The sequence below is a fragment of the Amphiprion ocellaris genome, chromosome 15 (assembly GCF_022539595.1).
Source record: "Amphiprion ocellaris isolate individual 3 ecotype Okinawa chromosome 15, ASM2253959v1, whole genome shotgun sequence".
NCBI classification, from domain to species: domain Eukaryota; kingdom Metazoa; phylum Chordata; class Actinopteri; family Pomacentridae; genus Amphiprion; species Amphiprion ocellaris.
Window position 1 is genome coordinate 14,184,968 of NC_072780.1, and position 23,632 is coordinate 14,208,599.

At 40.7% G+C, this 23,632-nt stretch overlaps 1 protein-coding gene across 14 annotated transcripts in view; it reads left to right on the forward strand.

Annotated features, from left to right (window-relative positions):
- The window catches only part of col16a1 (collagen, type XVI, alpha 1), an 80,014-nt gene extending 56,382 nt beyond the window's left edge, over positions 1-23,632 (forward strand). For 2 of the 14 annotated variants that reach the window (XM_023272910.3, XM_023272914.3), the window contains 41 exons: positions 185-292; positions 655-777; positions 864-917; positions 1,018-1,059; positions 1,434-1,469; positions 1,553-1,606; positions 1,703-1,771; positions 1,844-1,897; positions 2,295-2,321; positions 3,562-3,618; positions 3,947-3,991; positions 4,158-4,229; positions 5,024-5,077; positions 8,098-8,148; positions 8,304-8,423; positions 8,667-8,708; positions 8,821-8,892; positions 9,028-9,072; positions 9,739-9,783; positions 12,039-12,092; positions 12,185-12,238; positions 12,361-12,414; positions 12,496-12,540; positions 12,634-12,687; positions 12,780-12,815; positions 12,900-12,962; positions 13,051-13,122; positions 13,242-13,295; positions 14,446-14,490; positions 15,633-15,677; positions 15,874-15,927; positions 16,066-16,119; positions 16,217-16,267; positions 16,700-16,789; positions 16,928-16,963; positions 17,076-17,120; positions 19,227-19,421; positions 19,661-19,724; positions 19,912-20,088; positions 20,199-20,276; positions 22,043-23,632. In XM_023272910.3, coding sequence (XP_023128678.2) covers positions 185-292; positions 655-777; positions 864-917; positions 1,018-1,059; positions 1,434-1,469; positions 1,553-1,606; positions 1,703-1,771; positions 1,844-1,897; positions 2,295-2,321; positions 3,562-3,618; positions 3,947-3,991; positions 4,158-4,229; positions 5,024-5,077; positions 8,098-8,148; positions 8,304-8,423; positions 8,667-8,708; positions 8,821-8,892; positions 9,028-9,072; positions 9,739-9,783; positions 12,039-12,092; positions 12,185-12,238; positions 12,361-12,414; positions 12,496-12,540; positions 12,634-12,687; positions 12,780-12,815; positions 12,900-12,962; positions 13,051-13,122; positions 13,242-13,295; positions 14,446-14,490; positions 15,633-15,677; positions 15,874-15,927; positions 16,066-16,119; positions 16,217-16,267; positions 16,700-16,789; positions 16,928-16,963; positions 17,076-17,120; positions 19,227-19,421; positions 19,661-19,724; positions 19,912-20,088; positions 20,199-20,276; positions 22,043-22,236 — 2,784 coding nt within the window. In that variant the 3' untranslated portion in view covers positions 22,237-23,632. The remainder of the gene's footprint in view (positions 1-184; positions 293-654; positions 778-863; positions 918-1,017; positions 1,060-1,433; positions 1,470-1,552; positions 1,607-1,702; positions 1,772-1,843; positions 1,898-2,294; positions 2,322-3,561; positions 3,619-3,946; positions 3,992-4,157; positions 4,230-5,023; positions 5,078-8,097; positions 8,149-8,303; positions 8,424-8,666; positions 8,709-8,820; positions 8,893-9,027; positions 9,073-9,738; positions 9,784-12,038; positions 12,093-12,184; positions 12,239-12,360; positions 12,415-12,495; positions 12,541-12,633; positions 12,688-12,779; positions 12,816-12,899; positions 12,963-13,050; positions 13,123-13,241; positions 13,296-14,445; positions 14,491-15,632; positions 15,678-15,873; positions 15,928-16,065; positions 16,120-16,216; positions 16,268-16,699; positions 16,790-16,927; positions 16,964-17,075; positions 17,121-19,226; positions 19,422-19,660; positions 19,725-19,911; positions 20,089-20,198; positions 20,277-22,042) is intronic. The other 12 variants (XM_023272912.3, XM_023272913.3, XM_055018234.1 and 9 more) reach the window with 12 other exon arrangements.

The window sequence follows — 23,632 nt, forward strand, 5'->3', positions numbered from 1 at the left end:
CAACATTCAGTAAGTATAGTATCATGAACCCAGCAGGAGTATTGTGCCATATGCATGTGCAATAAAATTCATAAAAAAGCCACTATTTCTTAGCGCTGCTAGTGCTAATTAGCATTTATTTTGAGCACTATATGGAAACTACACAGTGGTCAGGCTTTTTGTTATGGTGTTTCAATTTTACCAGGGTGAACAAGGAGATCAAGGAGACAACGGATTGGATGGAGCTCCAGGAGCCCCAGGACTGCCTGGAGAGCCTGGTCAAGATGGACTTACGGGCTTGAAGGGAGAGAAGGTACATACGGCAACTGTTGAGTCACTTTTCTGCAACTTAATTGGATCTCCTTATCTTTTAAATTAGTGCCAGAATAAAATGTAGCAATCATGTGCTTTGCTCAGTCTGTATCCCTTTAGGCAGATCATACAGTACATGTTAGAGACCTGATTGGGTTGTTTTTTTGTTTGTTTGTTTGTTTGCATGGCTATGTCTCTCCATTCATTGTGGACACCTGATTACAGGTGATACTACTGGTAGCGTGTTTGGCCCAGGACAGTTTCCATTGGTTTCAAAATAGACGCTAACATTTTTTTAAAAATTAAATGTGATTGTTCCCAGCGGTACTTGGATCATGCTTTGGACTTGTTGTGTTTTCCCAGGGGGATGCTTGTACCAGCTGTCCTTCTTCTAGCGCTGTGGTGGGTGATGGTGTAGCTGTGCCAGGTCCCAAAGGAGAGAGAGGAGACCCTGGTCCCCCAGGAGAAGGGAAGCCTGGCAAAAATGTGAGGGAAATTGTGTACTTATTTCTTTACATACTGCTATGTACAATGAGAATATCTGATGATAAAGTCACATATTTTAATTTCAGGGAAAACCTGGTTTGCCAGGTGTGCAGGGCCCTGCTGGTCCCAAAGGAAGCAAGGTGTGAATGTCCCTTTATTGTATTACCATGTTTAGAAATACTTGTGAATGGTTGTGTAATTTCATGCATTCTCATCTTTGATGTATTCTGCCCCCTGTAGGGAGAAGCAGGAGTTGCAGGAGTTGGAGTTGCAGGACCACAAGTAAGGCTGATGTGTCCCGAGAAAACATCTTGATTGATAAAGGAGTTTTATGTTCACAGCTGTTGCATAAAACATGTACACAGCTCTTAAGTGGATGCTGTCCTCATGTGATCTCACTAATGAACACCATATTCTCCTATGATGTCAGCGGTTAGACTTTTCCTGTCTCATAGATCTAACAGTAAACTTGTAAATAACCATCCAAACATAATCTTGGGTCCTTTGATTCTTTGTGGAATAACTGCTTGATGCTTTGTTGACATGGGAAAGTCAGCACTTGTCCCAGTCTTTACACTTGATTTTCTCTCTAGACCACCTAAACCACCTACTTCTCTTTTTGTTTCATCTTTGTTTTGTTGTTTTTCATGTCTTAGGGTGACGAGGGACCAAGAGGGCTCCCAGGAGTTGTAGTAAGCTTCACTCATACTTGTTAAGTGCTGCTTTTCCACACTACATATTTAGAGTTTTCTTCTAATCTGTGCATTTTGTGCAGGGACCTCCGGGTGCCAGAGGATTACCTGGCCCTGTTGGCCCTTCAGGGGAAAAGGTAGCATAAAAAAGTGGTTTAGTCTAAATTGTATTTGCAGTGTAAAACCAAATGAACCCTGTAAATATATACATGTTGGATGTTTTCTGTTCATAGGGCTCTGTAGGTGATTCTGGGCTTCCAGGACCACAGGGGCCACCAGGCATTGGTGCACCAGGGCCACCGGTAGGATATAAACGAGCACATGAATATATCATATTTTCAAACAGAATGTCGTACTTACTTTTTGACCCACAGGGTAGAGATGGAGCCTCTGGTCGTGACGGACTACCAGGAATGGATGGCAGACCAGTGAGTTGTTTTGTACCTCTGTTGTCCAAACTGTGTTTTTCATTTGCATGTTTTTGTACATGTGTATCAGCAATTTGAAGAGCTGTAAGATAAATTCAAGTGGCATACTTCAGTTGTTGCCTTTGTGTTGGCGTCTGTTCAGCGTTTTAATTTTCTTTGAGCTTCTTTGGGAACTGTCCTTGATTTAGGCATCATTTGTAACCAAGGATGTCTGCCTCGATCCATAACAGAGGCGATGTCTGCTCCCATCTCATCCTCTGTCCCCTGATCTACGCTCAGCTCACTGCCCCGTGAGCCTTCTTCTGAAACAACAAAGCAAGAGTAACTAAGTGTTTGACTTTGTGTGTCTGTGTGTGTGTGTGTGTGTGTGCCTTTGCTCTGTCTCCTTCTCTTGCAGGGAGCCGATGGAGCTAAGGGGGACAAGGTAAGTCTACCGTTTTGTTTGGATGAAGGGAACTGGAGGGGCTCGAATAAAAGGGGGCGGAACAGATGGTAATCGCAAGAGATGGCTCAACACCCCACCAACATCCCGCAACCCCCAACCCCACTCCACTCGCTGCCTCAGCGCTGACACACTCATGCACATGCTGGCCCCGGGGCACAGATAGAGTAGCAGCGGAGGTGACAAGTGTACTGTTACTGGCAGACTACAGGAGTTTTGGGGGCCTTAAGAGAGAAGTGTGTGTGTGTGTGTGTGTGTGAGAGAGACTATTAATTACAGCATTCATCAGAGCCACCGGTCCACACTGTCACTGAGAGGGTGGGAGAGATGAAGAAGCAGTACAGGCACTGCTCAAGGGTCGGGAGGGGTGTAAGATGTGGGACAGGAGCGCTTGTGAAGCCTCAATTAAAAGGGAGACTAAAGTTAAGAAAAAGTAGAGAAAACGAAGAAAGAATGAGCAAGAGGTAACACTTAGAGAGTCTACTCAGTATTTGTTTGTGCATTTAACTATTCTGCCAGAGCTCATACATGCAAAATTTGTCTTGGGTGTTAAGACTTGTGTAGTTGGGAGTATCACGTGGGCTTCTCCTATTACTAATACATGAATTACACATTTCTTTGCGTCATTTCTGTTTTATTTATGCAGCCCCAATTTACAACATCTCAAGGCACTTCACATACTAAGGTTAAGACCTGACATATTACAGAGAAACCCAATAATTCCCTGTAACTAACAGTTGGAGACAGTGGGCAGAAAAAAAATCCCTTTTACCAGCTTGAAACCTCCGGCAAAACCAGGCTCAGGGAGGGCAACCATCTGCCTCGACCAGTTGGAGTAAGGGGAGGGAACAAAGAAAAAAGAGAAACAACAAGCAATATAGACTATAAACATACTGGAATATAACTAACTATGTTCATGGTATACATAACATATTTGTTCAGCACAGTTTCATGTAACGCAACACTACAAACATGGTAGAAAAGATAATGATAGCATTTCATCCCCTGGAGTTATAAGGGTTTTTGTGATGCATACGATTTCAGGATTTAGCAAAACTGAACAAAAGAGTGCTGAAAACTGAAAGAATTCTGCCTTTCTAACATTAACAAGAGCGGTTTTAATATTGCATGAAGACTCGGTTTTGCAGCTTGTGCTTAAAATTGTGCAAAGAGCTTCTCTTTAGCTTTTTTATTTATGGGTCTTTTTTGATGTATATTTCAGGGTGAACCCGGAGAGTGCAACTGCATAATGCCGATGCACACGGGTATAGGTGGACCTGTGAGTACACACTTGCACACATACACATATACAGATGCACACTAGAATACAAACATGGAGACATGCAATTAATTTACAATATAGCATTGGTGCTCATCATATTAAGAGTCTGAATACAAAGATTTTCTTAAACATATTCTCTATTCTCTATTCTCTACATATTCTAAGGGATGTGTTGAGAAAAAAAGAAACGTGCTTGTTTTTTTTCTCCTCCATATTTCTCTGTGGTTTGACATTTGTTGCATTATTCTTAACTTCACACTCTGCGCTTTTTGTATATCCTGCAAGCACTGCTGTTGCTCTCATTTTGATTATTCTTGCCTTCCAGGGAGCTCCAGGAACTTCGGTAAACATGTGGCAGCCTGGGCCTCAGGTCTGATCTGTCAGCCAGCAGTCCTATCTGACAACTTAGGCTTCGTTTGAAAGCTTTGTGCCTTTTGTTACCTTGCTAACTTTGTTTGGAAAATCACAGCACTCTAAATTTGTGTCTGGCTATGATTTTGTGATGTCAGTTGTAGTCATGACTTTATATGTTGCAGGGCCCCCCAGGACCTCCTGGCCCCCCTGGCCCACCAGGGCCTGAGGGAGTTCATGGAATCCAAGGACCACAGGTAAGAGAGAGGGCCAGTCGGATGGTGAGGGGGGTATTTCTTCAGTTCAATTCAGAAGCTGCTCCGGTAGCCTGACTTGAACTACAAGCTACTTATATTCAGGCTTTCAGCTTGGGCACTGTGGGTACATAAATAAGGCTTTGACATGCTTTGCATCTTCAGGGGTGAATAAAGTCCATAATATGCATGTAGGAAATGGACTGACAGTTTATAAAGTATGCGTGTGCAAGCTTGGACATAGATAGGTTGAGGATTAAATCAAAATGACAAAATGCACTAACACATTTGGTGCTTTGAGCTTTAACCCATGTGGTAAGCAACTGAGCGAGCTTTTGGAATGTCAGTCAAGACATGAACAGTTATTTGAAGGCCTGGTTTTATTTACGAAGTTCAAAACATACTGAATTGCCTTTCCAAAGTATGAATTTGAATAATTTCTAAAGTTTGTGATTTAAACAGACCTTCAAATAAAGTGAAGCTCTGATCTGTGCTGCAAGAGTCAAAGGTGTATGAAAGACATCAGAAGTGGTGACTGGATTGAAGAGGTCATGTCTTTGACACGGGTGCATTTATTTTAACAGCTCAACTCAAAATAGTTCTTGATTTAAATATATTGACCTTTTATTCAGATTCATGAATTCAGTAAGATCTGGAGATTTTTGAAAGTTTCATAAGACATGGCAGGAGAGGGAGCAGGTTTCGACCCTTTGACTCTGCCTTAACCACTGGTGGAGATGGGAGTGGCTAGCGCTCGATTGGCAACAAACCAGTTGAACCTCAGTTCCTTCTTTCAGGGTATCCCTGGAAACGACGGGCTACCGGGGAAACCGGGTTTGCCTGGAAAGATCGTAAGTAATATTAGAGAGGAAAGGAGGAGATGCGGCTCTTAACTGATTTCAGAAATGGGGCTTTATGTACAAATGATGAAAAAACACAGAATGAATGCATGTGTCAGAAACTGGAGAAAATGATAAACCCCGTACTTTCATGTGTAAGTTTGTTGAGGCCTCTAATTATTTATTTCAAAGATGATCAAATGAATCCATACAGTGGTCGCATTTTTAAGAGAAAAAGATATTTTATTATGCTATGATTGAAACGGTTTAGGTACTTTCTGCCCCTAAGTTACACTGTAGTTGTCCTGTCAATTTACCTCTCTTAAAATCAAACAATTTGAGCGTTAGTGCGCTTTTTAAGGGGTGCTGGTGATGCCAGAGGAGGGGAAAGTTTATTGTATCCCATAAAATTAAAAGTGGTATGTCAATATGGACATAATGTTTGCACATACGCCTCCATGTTTCATGATGATGGATATGCATCAAACATGCAGGAATGCAGGACGTACTACATATGCATATTGATAGTTTTAGCCAGTTTTTCATTTAGCTTCAGGTCTGTTTGTATCTTTAAAAGGTATCGTGGTATATGTACAGTTAGTGCAAGATCCAATTCAATGTGGAGGATTAAGGTGCAATGTTGTGAAGTTATCTGTGGTTTCTAACTGCATATGGTGTCAGTTTTGTTTCTTTCAACTCTGTTTATGGCTTAATTTCATTAGGGGAACATCAATGCTGATCTCCAGCCAGCACTCAAGGGGAGCTTCACCTTCAATACAGGAATTAAAGTAGTAGTTTAAAGGGGGAAAGGGAGGTCCTACTCTTTTTGAAACTGATTTTACAGAAAATCTCTGCAGAAAGGCATAAATTGCTTGCACATTAAGGTGCACATTTATTCACACAGAGCAATACTAAAATGGAGATGCACATTTATGCTTTGGGGGAAGAAAAGAAATAATGCACTTACATTTTCAGCATAAACTCAGACCTATTACTGAATTACCCGCATTGGAAAAGTTGGCACCCTCTGTCATCCACATACACACCCCAACACTCACAGATTTAGTTTGGTCTTAATATTGGTATAAAAACCAATCAGCACCTCTCTTTCCTCCATGCTTCTGCAGGTATTATGTCTTTGAGAGTAACAGCATACCTCTCATGACCCCTCAAACTACATTCTCTTTAAAACATAACACTAAGTTACTCTAAGAAACCACATAAAGTTATGAAATTGCAGATCTCTTGAGAGTGTGGCAAAAGTGAACATTGCATTGTGACATATAATTACAGAAAGCCTTCTTTTGAGCAAGTGTGCTAATGCACATGGCCTCGTTCTAGCTTGTGTAACAGCCAATAGCGTACAGCGTAAAGTAGCCTTCCCCACTGATGGCTCCAGTTCGAACAATGTCAAATGGGTTTGTAATGACTTTGAAGCCAGGCCAGGTGCTATTGACAGACTCAGTGGAAAGGGTCCCAGCGCTTTGATACGGAGCTGACAGCCTTTCACAGTAAATGCGGTTGGATTTTGTGGAATTATCAGTTGTGTTTCACAGCTTCATTGTGCAACTTCATTGTGGCATCTGTTATTTTTGTGAAAATGCAGTTGTGGTTTGTTTAGGTAGTATGTGTGGTCAGAGACAGTTCTGTTTCTGCTCTTCGTATCGCCATAGTCAGCCCTCAGAATTTTAACCTTTTCTGGTACAAAATTGATCTCTTGACAGAACTTAATTGGAGCTGCATGGTTGCTGAAAACAGCTTTTGTTGTCTTTTTTAATATCATCATAATGTGAGATATGTTCTCTCTGTGGCAGCAGGGGTTTTGTGTGGTCGCTCTGCCTTCCTCCCTTTCTGATGACTCCGAGTTGGCCATGAATGGCCATCTGTCCCTTTATTACTTCGGTGATTGACTGGCGAAAACATATAGTGATGCAGACAAAGTACTGTGATATTAACAAAACTTCTGTCCTCTACTGGCCTCTGGTTTGAAAAATCTTGTGTCGCCTTTGTAATCTGTTTTGTTTTGACACTGTGCTGCACAGACACATTGTTTAGAAAGATTGTGGCACTTTGTTCCTGGTATTTAGAGCTTTCTATGATTTCATCCCTGACAACAAAGTTCAGAGAAAATATTAGATCATTTGAATCAGCTAAGTAGATAAAGTTGGTATTGGAAAGTGGTGTGTTTGTTTCTCAAGTCAGAGTAACAGACCTTTGTCACAGAAAAAAATTTAACTTGACAAACTCAGGTGTAACTGGAATGAGTGACTGGGCACTGACATTGTCAATGCAGGTTTTATGGTGTGTCTTCCTGGCACACTTAAAACGAACAGAATGATCATTAATGTTATTAGTAAGAACTCTGCTTCTCTTACTTTAACAACCTGAAATGTCTGCTGTGACAAAGGTCTCTTGCTAGGCTCCATTATTACTTATGACTACACTATGTTCTAACTTCTACAGTTCACTATTTCACAGTTTATGTGTGAAATAATTATAAATTTAAAAAAAAAAAAAAAACAAAACACTTTGTGGGTGTCAGTGAGACTGAAAGTGTGGAAAACTACTGCCAGCTTCAAATATGGAAATTTACCAAAGAGAAAACAAAGCATTTTTTGTGAGTTCCTCTATTTCTTCCACAGCACATCCACACATTGCAAGGAGGAATAAACTGTCCATATACTAACACTGTGGAACATACTTAATTTTCTTATTTGACCATGTGAATACCCTGTTCTAGCCTTGTCTCAACTGGTATGTAGGCCTCAACCAGGACTAAGTGTATTTGTTGTGTTTGTCACAAAGAACTCATGTTCCATCTAATTGCACGTGACAATAAATGATGCTAAACTCAAGGAAAAGGAATTGCATCTTATTTTAGTCCGATCCTTATTACGGATTCATGTCTTTGTGGACTTGTGTAGTCATTGAAGAAATCATACTTCATTACAGCATAAAAACATTGGGAAACCTTTGATGCCATAAATTCTTTAATGGATGTTAGTTTGATTTCCATTTCCTTGCCCCTTCAGCAGAACCCCGCTGGACTTTTGCCTCAGGATTCAACTGGAGGAGACGATGATGTGAGTTCATTACTAAAATGGTGCACTCTAGGGATTGGGGACTGGGGATCGTGCTTTTTGCTTTGCCAGTTTTTTCCTTGAAAACTGTTGATCAGTGTGTTTGTGTGTATATATACATATATATATGTATGCGTGTTTCTATGTGTATAAAACAGGAGGGCTGTGAAGGGGGCTGTTCCCAAGGGTTGCCAGGGGTGCCAGGCATGGCTGGTGCCAAGGGAGAAAAGGGAGACCAGGGCAAGCCTGGTGCAACCCCTTTGGACGGCTGTGACAGGGTGAGACTTGGGGGGACTTTGCTGCTGGAATATTTTCAGTCTCACTGTATGATTCTCTAAGCTCAGAATCATATGAAACATTACTAATAGTACAGTCACCGGGTTTGTTGTGCTGCTTTGATGAATGCAAAATGACAGTCCCTCATTTTGCATTGTCTTCGAGCGTGCATGCATTGATGTGACTCGCTCTCAGTGTGACAGTGAAACATTGCAACGATAACTTATTTTCTTGTCTGCTCGCAGTGTTTAGAGAGACTGCAGAGGGAACAGGCAACACAAGCAGTGGTCAGTCGAAATCAGTGACATGTTAAGGATAGATACAAAGACATATACATACGTGTACACTATGACAGACATGTGGACACATTTCCTGGTATGCTTTTTCTTTACCTAACAGGGAGATCAGTCCTGCACAGGACAACCTGGAGTTCCAGGAATGCCTGGATCACCAGGAGTAAAAGGAGAGCCAGTGAGTCTGCGTGTCTTCCTGTGCATGCTGTTAATTTGTTATGAGGGTTTATGTGCGGCCGCCTTTATTCAAATATGCAGTCCAAATGACTTTACAGAGATTAGGATCACGTTTCACCTTTCATCTGTACTTCAGGGTACACCCGGAGAAAGGGGTAAATCTGGAACACCAGGAAACATGGTAAGGCTTCATCTAAACTAATATTCAGCAACATATCACTCATTTGTTGAACCATTCCAGAGAGCTTAGCTTTAGCAGACTTTTATTTTTCACAGAGAAACCTCATATATTTCCCTGATAATCATCTCACTGGAAAAACTGTCATGTTGGACTGTGAAATCTGTGACTACAGATTCTAAGAAAAAGTTTTCCAGTACTTTTGATGACATCTTTTTCCAACTTACACTCTGAGCAATCTGTTATCTACAGAAAATGTTCAAAAACTATAAAGTGCATTCTAATCACTGCCTTACATTAACTTGCCAATATTTTGGTGAGAGAAAAGCTTCGTTTCTTTTTTGTTATCATTATTTTAGGACAGCACCTTTGGGTTTTTGTCTCAAAGCTTAGATATGAAGTGACTTGATAGGAGCTCATTGCCACTCTGCATGAGCTCACAGAGCCCCCTGCTGGTGTCTCTGAGAATATTGTACTAATGTGGTCCAAAACCTCTTAAATGCTGATTCACACACACACTAGCTCTCTGTTGCGATTCCTGGTGTGGTATTTGCCTAATTGTCAGGAACAAATTGAAACCTGCTTTAACTGGAGGTGCAAATAGATTTTATGGTCATCAGTTAGTTCTACTTGCCCCAAGTGTTTTAAAGTGCTCCTCTCTGTCCACAGGGACCTCCTGGTTTCCCAGGTCCTCAGGGCCCATCTGGTTTACCTGTAAGTTGAGTTCACATTTTCACATTTTAATAATTCTTTTTTAATTAATTAAATAAGAAATTGCAAATATGTTTACAAGTGTATTAATATTGAAATACTAAAAGTCCTAGTTAAATGCAAGTATAGAGGTATTATCAGTTAAATGGAGTTAAAGTATCAAACTAAAATAACTGTTTCTGCAAAGAAAATGGCCTGTGTTGCTGATATATTACTGAATTTGATTGTGCTTGATTGTTAATTCTAATGCAGAAGTATAATTAACTACAATGCATTGTTTAGTTTAAATCTTAACTAGCTTGTACACATGTAGATAGGTTGGTCCAGTAGCTTCCAGCTTCAGTGTTAGGTCTTTTCCAAAAGGCTCCAATATATATTGGAGGGACCATGAGATGATTAATGGAGCAGAAAAGAAGGAAGAAGTTTTGTTACACAATTTTGTGATCATTTTTAAAAAACTTTTTTCTAGTCTTCGTTCTTCTGTCAAATATGTGAAAATGTCACTCTTTGGGCTACAAGTTGTTATTTTTTTGTGATATTATCTGACAAGTTTTGCAGGGAAATGACTCTTTGGTAAGTAAGTGCAAACAACTCCTACACATCTGAAGCATGACAAGAGGCCCTGGCTACACATTGCTTTTTTCTCAGTGGTCACAAAGTTAACAATCATGGCTTTTAACAGCATACTGCATCTTAGAAGCCTGTCTTATGTTTTTTCATTAAATATTAAATGTTGTGAAGTAAAAATTGCACTATTTTTCTCAGAAATGTTGTGGAATAGCAGTATAAAACAGCACATAAAGGAAACACTCAGGTATTACACAGGTACCTTAGAAGTGTATCTGAGTACAGCACACGAATAAGTGTTTTTGAATAAGTGTACTCAGTTACTTCCCACCAAAGTTTTCATATCTTCGACTTCGCTTTCTTTTCTCTTTTTCCTTCATCTCATTTTTGAATCAGGTCGCCCTTGATAATTCCATCTTTGCCATCTCTCCATCCCCCAGCCTCACTGCATGGCTCTTTAATGAAAGTTATTTCAGATGAGGAAACGATTTGGTTGTCTCTTTCTCCAGTTGTTCAATTATTCTCCAGTCTAAGTGATGGAGAGCGGGACTGCTGTGCAGATGGCCCTCCCCTTCTCCTCATACAGATTTATTGTTTTGGGAGAATAGAGATGCAAAATGGGTGAGCCATGTGAGCGCTGCATGGAATCCATTTGGAGCATAGTGGCACTTCATAGCAGGTGTTAGCTTCTGCTGCGTGCTGTGGTGTGTCTGTTTGTACTATTTGTGAGAGAGAGGGAGAGAAGTGTTGCCCTGCTGCTGAATATGTTACTCATATTCAGCATTGAGGAAGCTCCTCACAATGATCAGCTACCACTTAGTTTGTCCCCAAGATGATTAGTTAGTAATTACTTTTTCTAAATTATATCCCTTCCAAAAACACTCACTAATAAGCAATCATACTATTAAAACTTACATTTCACAGTAATATTCTTACTATTTATTGTCGTGCAGTTTATTGATTTATTATGAAAGACAATTCATACTGCTACACAGATCATTTGCAAATGAGACTCCAGATCTCCAGCTTTCTATGATATTTTTTTATTCACTCATTTTTCAAAAAACTTTTATATCTGTCCTTCCAGAACATGAGCCGTTGCTAGGAAACAGATCACACTTAGATGTGCATATTAATATTTACATCAAAACAGTATTACTCAGTTCTCAGTCAATAGACTATGAAATACATGTTTCCAACAAAACACGATGAAGTCCTTCTGTAATATGATCACAATATTTAGTTCCTTAGTAACTGTTTTAATTTTCTAGTTAGTTTTTTATGTTTAATTTGTTAGATTTTTGTGTGTTACGTGATGGGGCAGGGTCTGAAAGCTTTAGTGAGTCACTGATTCTGCAAACTGAATAAACAAGAGGGAAGCAACATTTGAAAGTATCATTTGTGCTGGGAAATAAATAAAAGCTGAACCAGCTGGACTGAGAAGCCAGTGTTTTTGCCTCTGGGTATCAATATCCCAGACCTAAATCACTACCCTGAAGCCTCATAGAGGTGTAGAGCAGAGGACAAAATCAAATATAGGCAGTCCCACGGGGAGGTGATCCAAGCCAGTTAGCTGTTTCCTCTCTCTGATATTGACTTAGCATGTCCTTTTTTATTTCCCCTAGAGGGGCTTCTCTTGCAGACATCCTCTCCTTCATTTTCTAATCTTTCCTCGCTCCTGTCATCTGCAGGGTCAGCAGGGTGAGCGAGGGTCAAATGGCCTCCCCGGACTGAAGGGCGAGCAGGTAAGTATCTGACAATCAGTTTCCTTGAAATTATGACATGTAGAAAAATAATTGGTTTCTCCGTTTGATTGATTGTGGGATCTTTTCCTCAGGGCCCTCCAGGGACACCTGGGTATCCGGGAACCATGGGGCCGCCTGGACTGCCTGTAAGTCACACTCCCAGCCTCATTATAAAGGAACTATGGAACTGGCAGCTTTCATGGATGCATGGGGGGGTCACACTGACATGCGAGCTGACACTGATTCACTGCCTCTCTGTATTTGTCAGGGACTGAAGGGCGAACGTGGAAGCCCAGGAAGCAGTGGTCAGAAAGGAGAATCAGTAAGCCACTGCGCCAACAGACAAAATGAGTCTGCAGCTTGTGTTGTATATTAATGGCTAACATTTCCTTCCCTTTGACAGGGTCCCCCTGGTAACCCCGGGTATCAAGGACAAGCTGGCTCACCGGTCAGTGCTTTATCATAAATTTGGCTCTGCAATATTTATACTTTGGCTTCTTCATTTATCATTTCAAAGTTTAATAAAGTTCTGTGTCTGCAGGGCATTAAAGGAGACACGGGACCAGCGGGGCCTGTTGGTGCCAAAGGGGATCAGGTATCTTTAACACATATCACACATTTACATAATAGAAAAATGTAGCTATAGAAATAAATTAAACACATTCATGTTACTGTTTTTATTCCAAGGGTTTCCAAGGACAGCCAGGATTCCCAGGACCCCCAGTATGTACATGCTTTAACTCCTCTATTCCTAGTTTTTGTCTTTGGAACATTTGCCTTGACTTTGTATACTGTGTGTGACTTTAGGGTCCTCCGGGACCGGCGGGCAAACCTGGAAGGGAAGGACTTTCTGGGCTCAAAGGTGAAAAAGTAAGTACAAATCATACATTTGGCGGTTTCTGATTTTCTTTGCATCTGAAGTCATCATGTGTTGGACTGAAAATTTCTCCTTCCGAAGGGCAACGATGGTGCTCAAGGCTCTCAGGGATCAACCGGACCCCCCGGCTCACCCGGCTCCCCAGGGTTGATGGTACATGTGTTATTTTTGTATAATAGTGATGTAGTTTCACCCACGCTGACATATCTGTGAACTGTATGCTATATTGAGTCCTCATCTGCACTCTCCTCTCCACTGTTTGTAATGAAAAGGGCCCCCCGGGCATTGAAGGAATAGATGGAAAAGATGGGAAACCAGGACTGCGGGTAAGTCTCACACATGGATCACATGGGTGTGCCCACACACATGCAGAATATCCAAACACACTGCATTAAAGCTATAGAGAGTATAGTTAGAAACATGCATACAATAATTGACCTTTAACCCTTTAAGCGCCAAAGTCGCAATATTGCGACAAGCTACATCGCTGAACATAACAAGCTATAGCGGCAAATATGGTGCCTCATATGGTTACTACTTTACACGAGGAGATGGCGGACATCTGGAACTTCAATCTGAGCATCATTTGTGGACGTGTTTTCATTCAAAGTTTTGGAGTTTATAGAGTTTGAAAACCGCCTCCCGGTCGAGGAGACGAGGGTCGTAGTCGGAGCGCAGCAGAGCGCACGACAGCGCGAGAAAACTGACCATTCTGAGAGGTTTGTTCACTGTTGACAAAGTACTTCGTCAAGTAATGGCTGACTCAGATTCTGAAGAGGAATATTCACCCTCTGATGAAGATGTTCAGTCGTCCAGTGAGACAGAAAGTAACGCTGCGTCTGTGCGTAACGGCAGCGAGTCCGTGCGCCATGATAGTCCACAAGCAGCACATACTGGAGCCGATGCTTTGCTTCAACGTGTCCAGGGTGGCGTGGTGGGTGTAGCAGGGGTGCTCAAAACACCGCTAATAGTGAGGTGGGTAGCGGGGATGCAAAAAACCGCGGAAATAGAGGCAGACGCGGGAGAAAATGCACTGATAATAGCGGCGGAGGCCGCAGTGGCGTTCACGGCCCCGCCGTAAATGACGGTGATGATGGCTGGGTTTGCTTGAGAGATGAGGAACAGTGTCACAAGTGGATCAGACATTTAGATGAGCCTGCTGGGTATAGTGGAGACAGGAATCTGACAAATTCTGAGCCAAGCAATGCCATCTTGATCGATAAACATCTGTGAAAGTTATGTAATCCATATGTCCGCCGCCTGGTGACGTCATAATATGCAAATTAGATGAGTGAACTTACTCCCATCACAAACTTTGGATCATACTGATGATTTTACTCATTTACAGTATGCCTTTATCTCTAATCATTTTCAAGTCACAACCTTTTGAAAAAGTGATATCAAAACTGAATATTTTATTGAAAAAACTGTGGCGCCTCAAGGGTTAACATTGGCTATTTTTTTTTTCACCGCCAGGGAGAGACGGGCCCTCCAGGCCCAGCAGGACCACGAGGAATCCCAGTGAGTCTCACCTCTGACATTTACATCATCAGATTTGATTCTTGTTCCAGTGTAGAAAACAACATGCATTAGACATGATAAATATACTGCATACATCAGGATAACCAAATGCTTTCTAATTCAGCTCTTACCATAATGTCAGTAATTCTAATCAATATTTATGTGTTTTTATGAATTAGTTATATCACTTATATCAGTTTAACCTTGGCTATTTCTGTATTACTGATTTCCAATAGTATACATTGACAGTTGCGTATGATAAAAACTACCCTAAAACTAACCCATGTTAGCATATCAGCATTTTAACATAAGATGCATTAGCAATTAGCTCTAAACCTAAGTACAGTTTCTTGTTAAACCATTCAGTAACTTAGAGATACAGTAACTGTAAATTTTCATTACTTCTATATACTTCAACTTGTTTTGGTATTTGCAGTGGATTAGGCAGGCTTTTTATACAATGCATTACAATTGCATTGCCATGGCTCACCCTCAGTTTGACAAGCAGCAAGCTAATATGCAAATCAGCCTGCATGACTAACCCTTTTTCATTAAAAGCCTATTCACTGCTCTTTATGGAGATTGACAAAGGCAGGCAAATTGTTTGTGCTCCTAATATTGTGACTTGTTTTAAATATTCAATTAATGCATGCATGAAAAACTTTAAAGACACGTGTGATAATCTTGATTCTTGACCTCTGTAAAGTTCCACTAGTAGCACCCTATGCAAATTAACATGATATTTCACTCACCCCCCATGCTGGAACACTGCATTAGTATGTGCAGTCATTACTGAGGCTTGTTAATGTTGTAGATGTTGCCAGGTAATGTGACCCCATCTGATCCACCTAAGCTTCCTATCTTCTCCTAAGGTCTTCCTAACTTTCTGTCTTGTATCTCGACACAGCCGAGACGGTGATATTCGCACGCTTTAGTCAGCCTCAGAGATGACACGAGTAGCCGCCTCTCCCTCCCTCTCTTTCTTTTTTTTTTTATTTCTCTCTCTTGCGCTCTCAGTTTGTGTTCTACCCAAGAGCAGGTGTTCAGGATTTCAAAGACCCGTCTGCCTCTTCTTTCGGCAGCCTCAACTTTGTGAATTTTTGTACTGTACCAGTCTCATTCTCTTTGATGTCTGTCCTCAGGGATTCAAAGGAAAAACTGGTCATGTTGGCTTCCCCGGACAAAAGGTTAGCCAAGGACTCACTGCCTTACCATCACGCTATGTTTATGCGATTTTGTAGTTACCGTTACCATCTCTTGCTTATGCATGAGGCCAAAGGTTTTATCGCTTAGCTACATTGTTGTTTTGAATCTCCACTAGCAGAGTGATGCATTCTTCTCATGCCTCATCTATTTCCTTTTGCTTACTTTCTCATCCTTCAGGGTGAAGCTGGACCTGTAGGTCCTCCGGGAGCACCTGGCAGACCAGGGCATGAAGTGAGTATTTTGCTTTCCATCAGTTACCTTACTCGATTTGGCTAAAGATCAGATAGCAAATTGATAATCCCTGCATACAAGCTCAAAGCAAGAGGGTAACCCTAGAGATACCTAAAGGTTCATCTGTGACCTTTTCAGGGTGATCCTGGTACCCCAGGAACTCAGGGACGACCTGGACCCCCCGGCCACATTGTAAGTTCACTTCCCTTTTGATCTTATACATTAATGATTCCTTGCTATCGTGTGTTACCATGTTAAACTTGAGCAATGTGTTTGCTTTTCCCATCAGGGTTCTACAGGTCCTGCTGGACCTCCTGGACCTCCTGGTCCATCAGGAGTGGTAAGAGAGAATCTCTCAAACATGTCATCATCATTGTATTTTCAATAAACAAGACATGAATGATTACAGTTAATTAACTGAATCTACGACAATCCAAGAGGGAGAATGGGTTGTTGTTTCCACATCCAAAAGAAAGATTAAGAGAAAAATAAACAAGTGATTGCAGAGGCGAGAAAATAATATCAACATTAATTATGACTCCACAAAACAAATATGAGTCTGCACATACAGAAAAAAATGAATAGTGATACAGATATATAAAGTAAAGTTAATGTGCCTGTAGAAAGTGTTAAAAATAAGCTGTTTTGACCATTTGTTGTTGGTGTATATGAGTGTGAAAGATGGTGGAACAAGACACAATTGAAATTCTCTCCTGCTGCCAAAAGTGCAAACAATAGAACACAGTCTTCTTCATCTTCGTTTCATCTCTAGGGTATAAAAGGAGATAAGGGCCAGGGTGGAGAGAGAGGCCTCCCAGGGATGGTAGGACCTCCAGGACCACCTGGGCACCCAGGAATTATGGTTAGTAGTTTTTAACTTGAACCCCCCCCCCCCCCCCCCCCCCCAAAACAAATGAAGTTTAATTGAACGTCATTCGAACTGCTAGTCTGACAGCTTGTCACACTTAACCTTTTCTTCTGCTTCGACTTTGTCTTTAAGGGAGAGCCTGGCAGTGACGGTGCTGCTGGTAAAGATGTGAGTAATGTCTGGGTGTGGGGTGTTTGTCCTCTTTAAAAGATAATGGAGAGAGATGGATGTGTTGATGTGTACATTTTATTCTGTGATGGATATTTCTTTGTTTTGAAAGGGAGCAGCAGGCCTACCAGGGGAAAACGGGCAGCCAGGTCAAAAGGTAAGAGCCGAGTCAGCGTGATTCACATGCACCAGTGTGTGTGTGTGTGTGTGTGTGTGTGTCTGTCATCAAGCTGAGCATCAACCATCCATTACATCTGCAGACCATCTGAACGCAGTGAGATGCACTCTTTCCCTGCTCCCTTTAGCCCAGGGAGACTTATGCCAGCACACTGTGGTGCTGAACACGCTTGCTCCCCCTATTTCTGCCCGTTCAGCACCCGCACTTAACACAGTCATCAGTTCACTGACCCCCCGACCCCCTCACTGATACCCTCCTTCCTCCTTACCTCACTTCACCCCCTCCTACAAGCTGGCAGCCAGCCGCCTGCTAACCCTCTGCAGCTATATAGCCTGTTGGATCTCTCCTTAGCTACAGGCTTACAGTAGGTGGGTACAGTGATAAAGTTATTCTTCTGCCTCTGGGATAATGCTATTAAGCAAGAGGGGAGATGCTAGATGAGGCTATTTGTCACACTGACAGGACGGCATTGTCAGGGTTTTAGCAGCACAGAGGAGGAGAACAGAGGAGAAAGACAAGAACGGACTCCTCTATTCTTCTTGCTCCTCTCTATTTCAAGAGTCGCTTGTCTGTCGGTGACGTGTAAACATTAGACGTCCATTATGAGCTGCTTCGTCCTCGATAAATCACTGTCGCTAATGTAGCAGGGCTGCTTTTGAGTGCATTTACACAACCTGATTGGTAAGTGCTGTGATGTCGATGTGGCCAAAAAGCTGTTTGCTTCGTCTTTGAAATACAGGTTGATAATAGTCTTCTTACTGTGTGCTTCTTAAATTAGCCAAATAATTATATTTTGATAAATCTATTATTTAATAGGATGAAGAATGTAATAGTTAATCAGAGTTAGATTGAAACATAAAATTACAGCCAGGAGAAAAGAGTTACTTTAGCTTAGTGCAAAGACCGACAGCAAGTATTTGGTTCTTATTAAGCAAACAAGATACAAGGTGTTAATAAGTCAGCTTCATAGGTTTCAGTAGTCTGAGTATTACTGCTTTTTAAACCAAACCAAGCTATCTCTTTCCATTTCTTTATACTGAGCTAATCTAAGCTCCTGTGGTTCATGTGACAGTGGAGATTACACACTGATTGAAATGTTGGTGGTTCAATTCTCAGCCAAAGTCTTCTTTAAAACAACTAGATTTAAAATATTCTGTAACCTTAAAATGTGGAGTTAAGTTAGGCAAACCAAGTTTTTGCATATATATATGAATTTCTCTCAGCTTAATATAATACATTGGGGGTGAATCTCATAAAACTGCCCGACGAACTTAATAATTTACTTTTTTTTGTGATAGATAAATGACTAGTAAAACCAACAAACTTGTATTGATATCCTAAGTCATCCAAACATGAGATTAAAAGTTGTTTAAACTAATCATCTTATTGAATCAGTTTTCATTTTTAAGGCAGGCAATTTACTTTTCCAAAAATACTTCATCTTGCAATGTGAACTTCATTTAAAAAAAACAACTGTGTAATTGTCCCACATAACTTAAGTGTTACATTTTCTAGCACTACGACACAAAGTTGAATTGTCAACATCAAAAACTATTCAAAATCCAATTTTATTTAATTTCAAGACTGGCAGTGATCTTTTTGTTTTTAATATACTACAGAATTAGTATTCTGAATACTATGATTTGGTTCCTATGGTTACCATGTGTACAGTTAGGCAAGACATGGAAACTACATGACCCCCTAATGGCAGGCAGGAGTCTTGCATGGCAGCCAGTCAGTGTGTGTGAATAGATAAATGAGAGACACAGTCCTTTAATAGAATCTAATTAAGGTTAAAAGGCACTGTATGAGTGCAGACTATCTAGCATAAGGACATCAGAGTATCTACTCATCTAACTCTTGGCAAAAAAAGCAACTAAATGTATTTCTGAAACAATTTCTTGGAAGTGAGGCCAATGATTATTAATAGCAAAGTGGTTCTTCACTGCAGATCCATAATGGTGAGATTTAAGCAAGGATACATCCTTATAATCAGGGATGACAGTGCAATAGGCTTGATGTATAAAGTCATACAAAGATAGGCTCTGCCAGCTAACCATGACTCCTACCTCGTCTGTCTCCCAGGGTGAGCCAGGGGCCGCCGGTCAGAGGGGTCCACCAGGGGAGAGAGGTCGACCGGGACCCCCTGGTGGTGGAGGGTATCATGGTAAGGAGGCACAACCCATGATTGGCCCAGCTGGACCCAGAGGAGAGAGGGGTAACGCGGGCTCAGATGGCCTCCCAGGGCCTCCTGGTCCTCCAGGGTCACCAGGAAATGACGTGAGATACAGTTTAATTATAATCACAGCACTGTAGCCTGTTTTGTTTGAATTTCATTTTAAACTTTTAATCAGCTCTAAATCATGCTGTAGTCAGCCTGGTTGTAAGAAGAAATGAGTACAGTGGCCACAGGCACTCACTACCTCCATCTGTTCCAGTAAATAATGAATTTTTTAATTATCTACCTTGATTAATGTTTGCTCGTTTGTTTTTCTCTTTCTCTGGCTCTTCTTAAATAGGCCGTCATCAATTACGATGAAATCAGGAACTTTATTCGCCAACAGGTCATAAAGATCTTTGATGGTGAGAGCATGTGCAAATGCACATTGTTGTCAGAATGTTTACTGTGTATTATGCCACAGTTTCTACACCACAGCGGTATTTTCTCTTCAGATGCATATCTTTGTTTCAAAGACTGGTTCCATTTTCCTTTGGGACACCACCGCTCTGTGGAATCATTTTTGTGTTATTGCTTGTTTTGTCTCCCCAGAGAGAATGGCCTACTACATGTCTCGCATGCAGATGCCAGTAGAGATGGTGGCATCTCCAGGTCGGCCTGGGCCCCCAGGGAAAGACGGAGCTCCGGGTAATCCTGGCGCTCCCGGTGCTCCTGGTATTCCAGGACACCTTGGCAGACAAGGCCGGCCTGGAGCAACAGGACCCCCAGGTGAACCTTTTCACTCATACCAACATGAAAATTATGTTAAGTGTCATCATTAGCTGAATGTAAACTCTTAAGCAACAGTGTGGTCAGAATGTGTGACTCCCTTTCTGTAGGACCTCGAGGACCACAGGGAGATAAAGGAGATAAGGGTGTTGGAGAGATGGGAGATGTAGGACCTCCAGGAGCACCAGGTAATGTATCATGAATCAGTGGGTAGTACAGTCAGTGGCAGATATATGGCACTAAGTCCATTGGGTTGTGAAATGTTATGCTATCAGATTTCAACCATATTGAGGTTTGACCTAGTTTATGCTTAAACCTCTAACTAATTATTAACAATTTGTGGCTGATTTCACCATGAATATTGATTTTAAATTTAGGCATTTAAGCATTGCAATATGTTAGTTATTTCTCCCGTCACATATTTTGAGGCACTTACACCTTCAAGAATCTTCTACTAGAATTCTAAAGCGTATGCAAAATCGCAAACTACACCTGATTGTGAACCGAGAATTGGCTGAACTTACATAAATGATGCTAATTATTGAATGGTAGCATATGTTGTTCGTTAGTAAATTGCCAGTTTGATAAAAGTGATTTTTTAAATAATTCTTAACAGATTTTAATCAAAAGTTCCAGCCCAATTCATTCCAGCCAAATCGGCATCTGACAGTCCTTCATCATCTTGGAGTTCGGACAGCATTGGCAATTGACATCTGCACTTTACATGCTGCAGATATTTTGATGTGGTTTGAAAAAGCAACTGTGCTCAAATAGAATGAGCAAAGTTGGACTTTAATATTTGTTCATGCTTCATTCATGAGAACAGACATGGTAATCCCATCATCTATTATAGATGATGCTTATTGGTGTTTTTACACATTTTCTGATTTGGTGTGTCACTTAGTCATACTGCCGATGATTAAAATCATTAATCATTAATCTACACTGTATTTGTGCAGCTGTGCCAAATGGCAACACTTTACTGATGAAAGTTGTATTACAGACTAAAATAAACCTTTAAAGGAGGAACTTCACATTTTGGGTAATTAGCTTTTTCTTCTTTTCTTTATTTCCCCTGAGAGTTTAATGAGAAGATTGATGCCACCCTAATGTTCTTATGCTAAATAGGAAACTACAGCCAACGGCTGATAATTTTAGCTTCATATAAAGCCTGGAGAGAAGTGATTTGCTTGACTTTGTCCTAAGGGAAAAAAAAGAATACATAAATGAATACCAGCACTTTTAAAACTCAATAACTAACACATTCTACCTCATCTGTTTAATCTATACAAAAACACCAAACGACTGCTGGCTGTAGCTTTATATTTTAACAGGACACCATCTAACTCTTGGCCAGAAAGAAGACAAGCTTTTTTTCTCTCTCTTTAATATTTAACTTAGTCTTTCTGAACATTTTCCTTTTAGGGTTTAGAACCAGGGAAGGGATACTTTTAGTCTGATTATCCTCTTGAGGGCTCCTATGACAAACCCTTTACATTTAAATATAAACAGTTTTCATAAATGAGTCATTTTTGTTTCAAACAAAAATGTCAAAAACTCATTTCTTCAAGCTTCTTAGATATGAATATTTGGCAGCTTCTCCAGGTTTCTGTGGCGGCAGACTCAAAAGATGTCACTCACAATTACTTTTAACTAGGATTTCAGTGTCTTAATGATACAACAACCACAAAATTAAAACAATTTCATAAAACTTTAAAAAAATGGGCTCAGTATACAGTCCAGTTTAGAAGACGGGGCTCCAGGATGGATTACCAATCAACAATATACATCTGTGGTGCAAAATTTGTACAAATTTATGACTTTTCAGAGCACGTAGACTCTAATGATACGATATAAATCTGGGACGCAGTTGCCTACTTTGCCCTGCTGATATTCCAGCTTTGGAGATGGTAGCAAGATTATTACTTTGCATTTATTTCCCTTATCCCTCCAGGTGTTCCAGGACCCCCAGGCTATGGTAAGATGGGACCCCCTGGTCCTGTTGGCCAGCAGGGTGTTCCTGGAATCCCAGGCCCTCCTGGACAGACTGGTTCAAAGGGAAATGATGGCCGCTGTAATCCCGGAGACTGTATGAGCCATCAAGTGGAGTACAGCCCCAAGGGCCCACCTGTCAAAGGTCCATGGTAGAGACCTAGAGGTGCAGGGGGAATTGAAGCAAATAGACTATATGGAGATGACAGAAAGCCAAAGACCATGACCCAAAGTTATTAAATCTGACCACAAGATGGAATACAGGAGTTGCCTTTAGATAGATTTAACCACACACATTTCTACTATACTTGTGAGCAAAACCCAGCAATTTCTTTCTTAGGGCCCCGCTGGAACTGAGGCCTGCACAGACACACCAGCAGCACATTTTTATTGCATCATTCTTTTTGCTTGCGAATGCCGATTCATTGCTATTTTACCGTCTCCTATTTTGGTCTTGCCACTTTTTTCTCAGTGTTTTATTCCTTTTGTGCTTTTTCAAACAGCCCAGGAGAGGTGAAAAGAATCACAATCTGTATGTTCTTCTCCTTGATTAATTCTGGCCTCTTCTGTTTTTTTTCTTTCATTTTCTTTGCCTAAATCTGCAGGAAGAGAATACACACAATTACTGTAGCACTTTGTTTCCATCCCATATCTTTGTTCCTTCCTCACACAGTACCATTCTGAGTGCATCCCATGCATTTCTAATATTTTGTCTCAGTGCTCGAGGTGTGATACATATTTGAATTTGGCTTGTAAGAGAGTTTCCCTAGAAATGTATTTCAGTTCGTGGAACAGATGTCACAAACTTGTATTCATACCCTCCTTGATGGATCAACTGTTTTGTATATATTTATATTTATATATATATATATATAGTGGCTTTTTGTACTTTTTTCCAAGGCTTTGATACAAGGCATACACATGGCTAGCCACTTATTTTTCATTGTCAATGGTTATACAACAAAATGCCAGAGGGATTTTTCATAGGCTCTCAAAACGGAATAATATGCTCAGTAAAAGACAAATTATTCATAGAAGAAAATTACGTTTACACAGAAAACATATTGGCTTTTCTAATTATGTTGCTAAAGTTAATTTTGTGTCCTCTTAACTCTATCATTTTTGGAAATGCAACCATTTTAAAGCCTCATCTCATTTTCTATTTCAAAGTAGCTGTAATAGCCATCTGTCTGCTTCACGAGGCACTTGTTTTAAACAGAAGAAGAAAACATGAGGAACAACTGAGCCCATTCACTACAGGTACTGTAATGCAGCACAGCCACTAAGCACCATAAAGGATAAAGAAAATATTCTGAAAACCATCACAAAGCTTTTATAATGTCACATATTACTGTATTTCCGGGTTTTTATCTGTTGTTTTTATAATTTTTTTTTCATTTTTATATCCGGACGTCTGGAGTTTTAAATCGTTACCATCTCTTATATGCTCTGTAGTTTAAGTGGCAATTTAAACTCTGAGCTGTGGTCAGACTTTTGTTTTTTTACAAGCCATGGGAAATGTTAAACTGAATTAAATTGCTTTTCAAAGAGA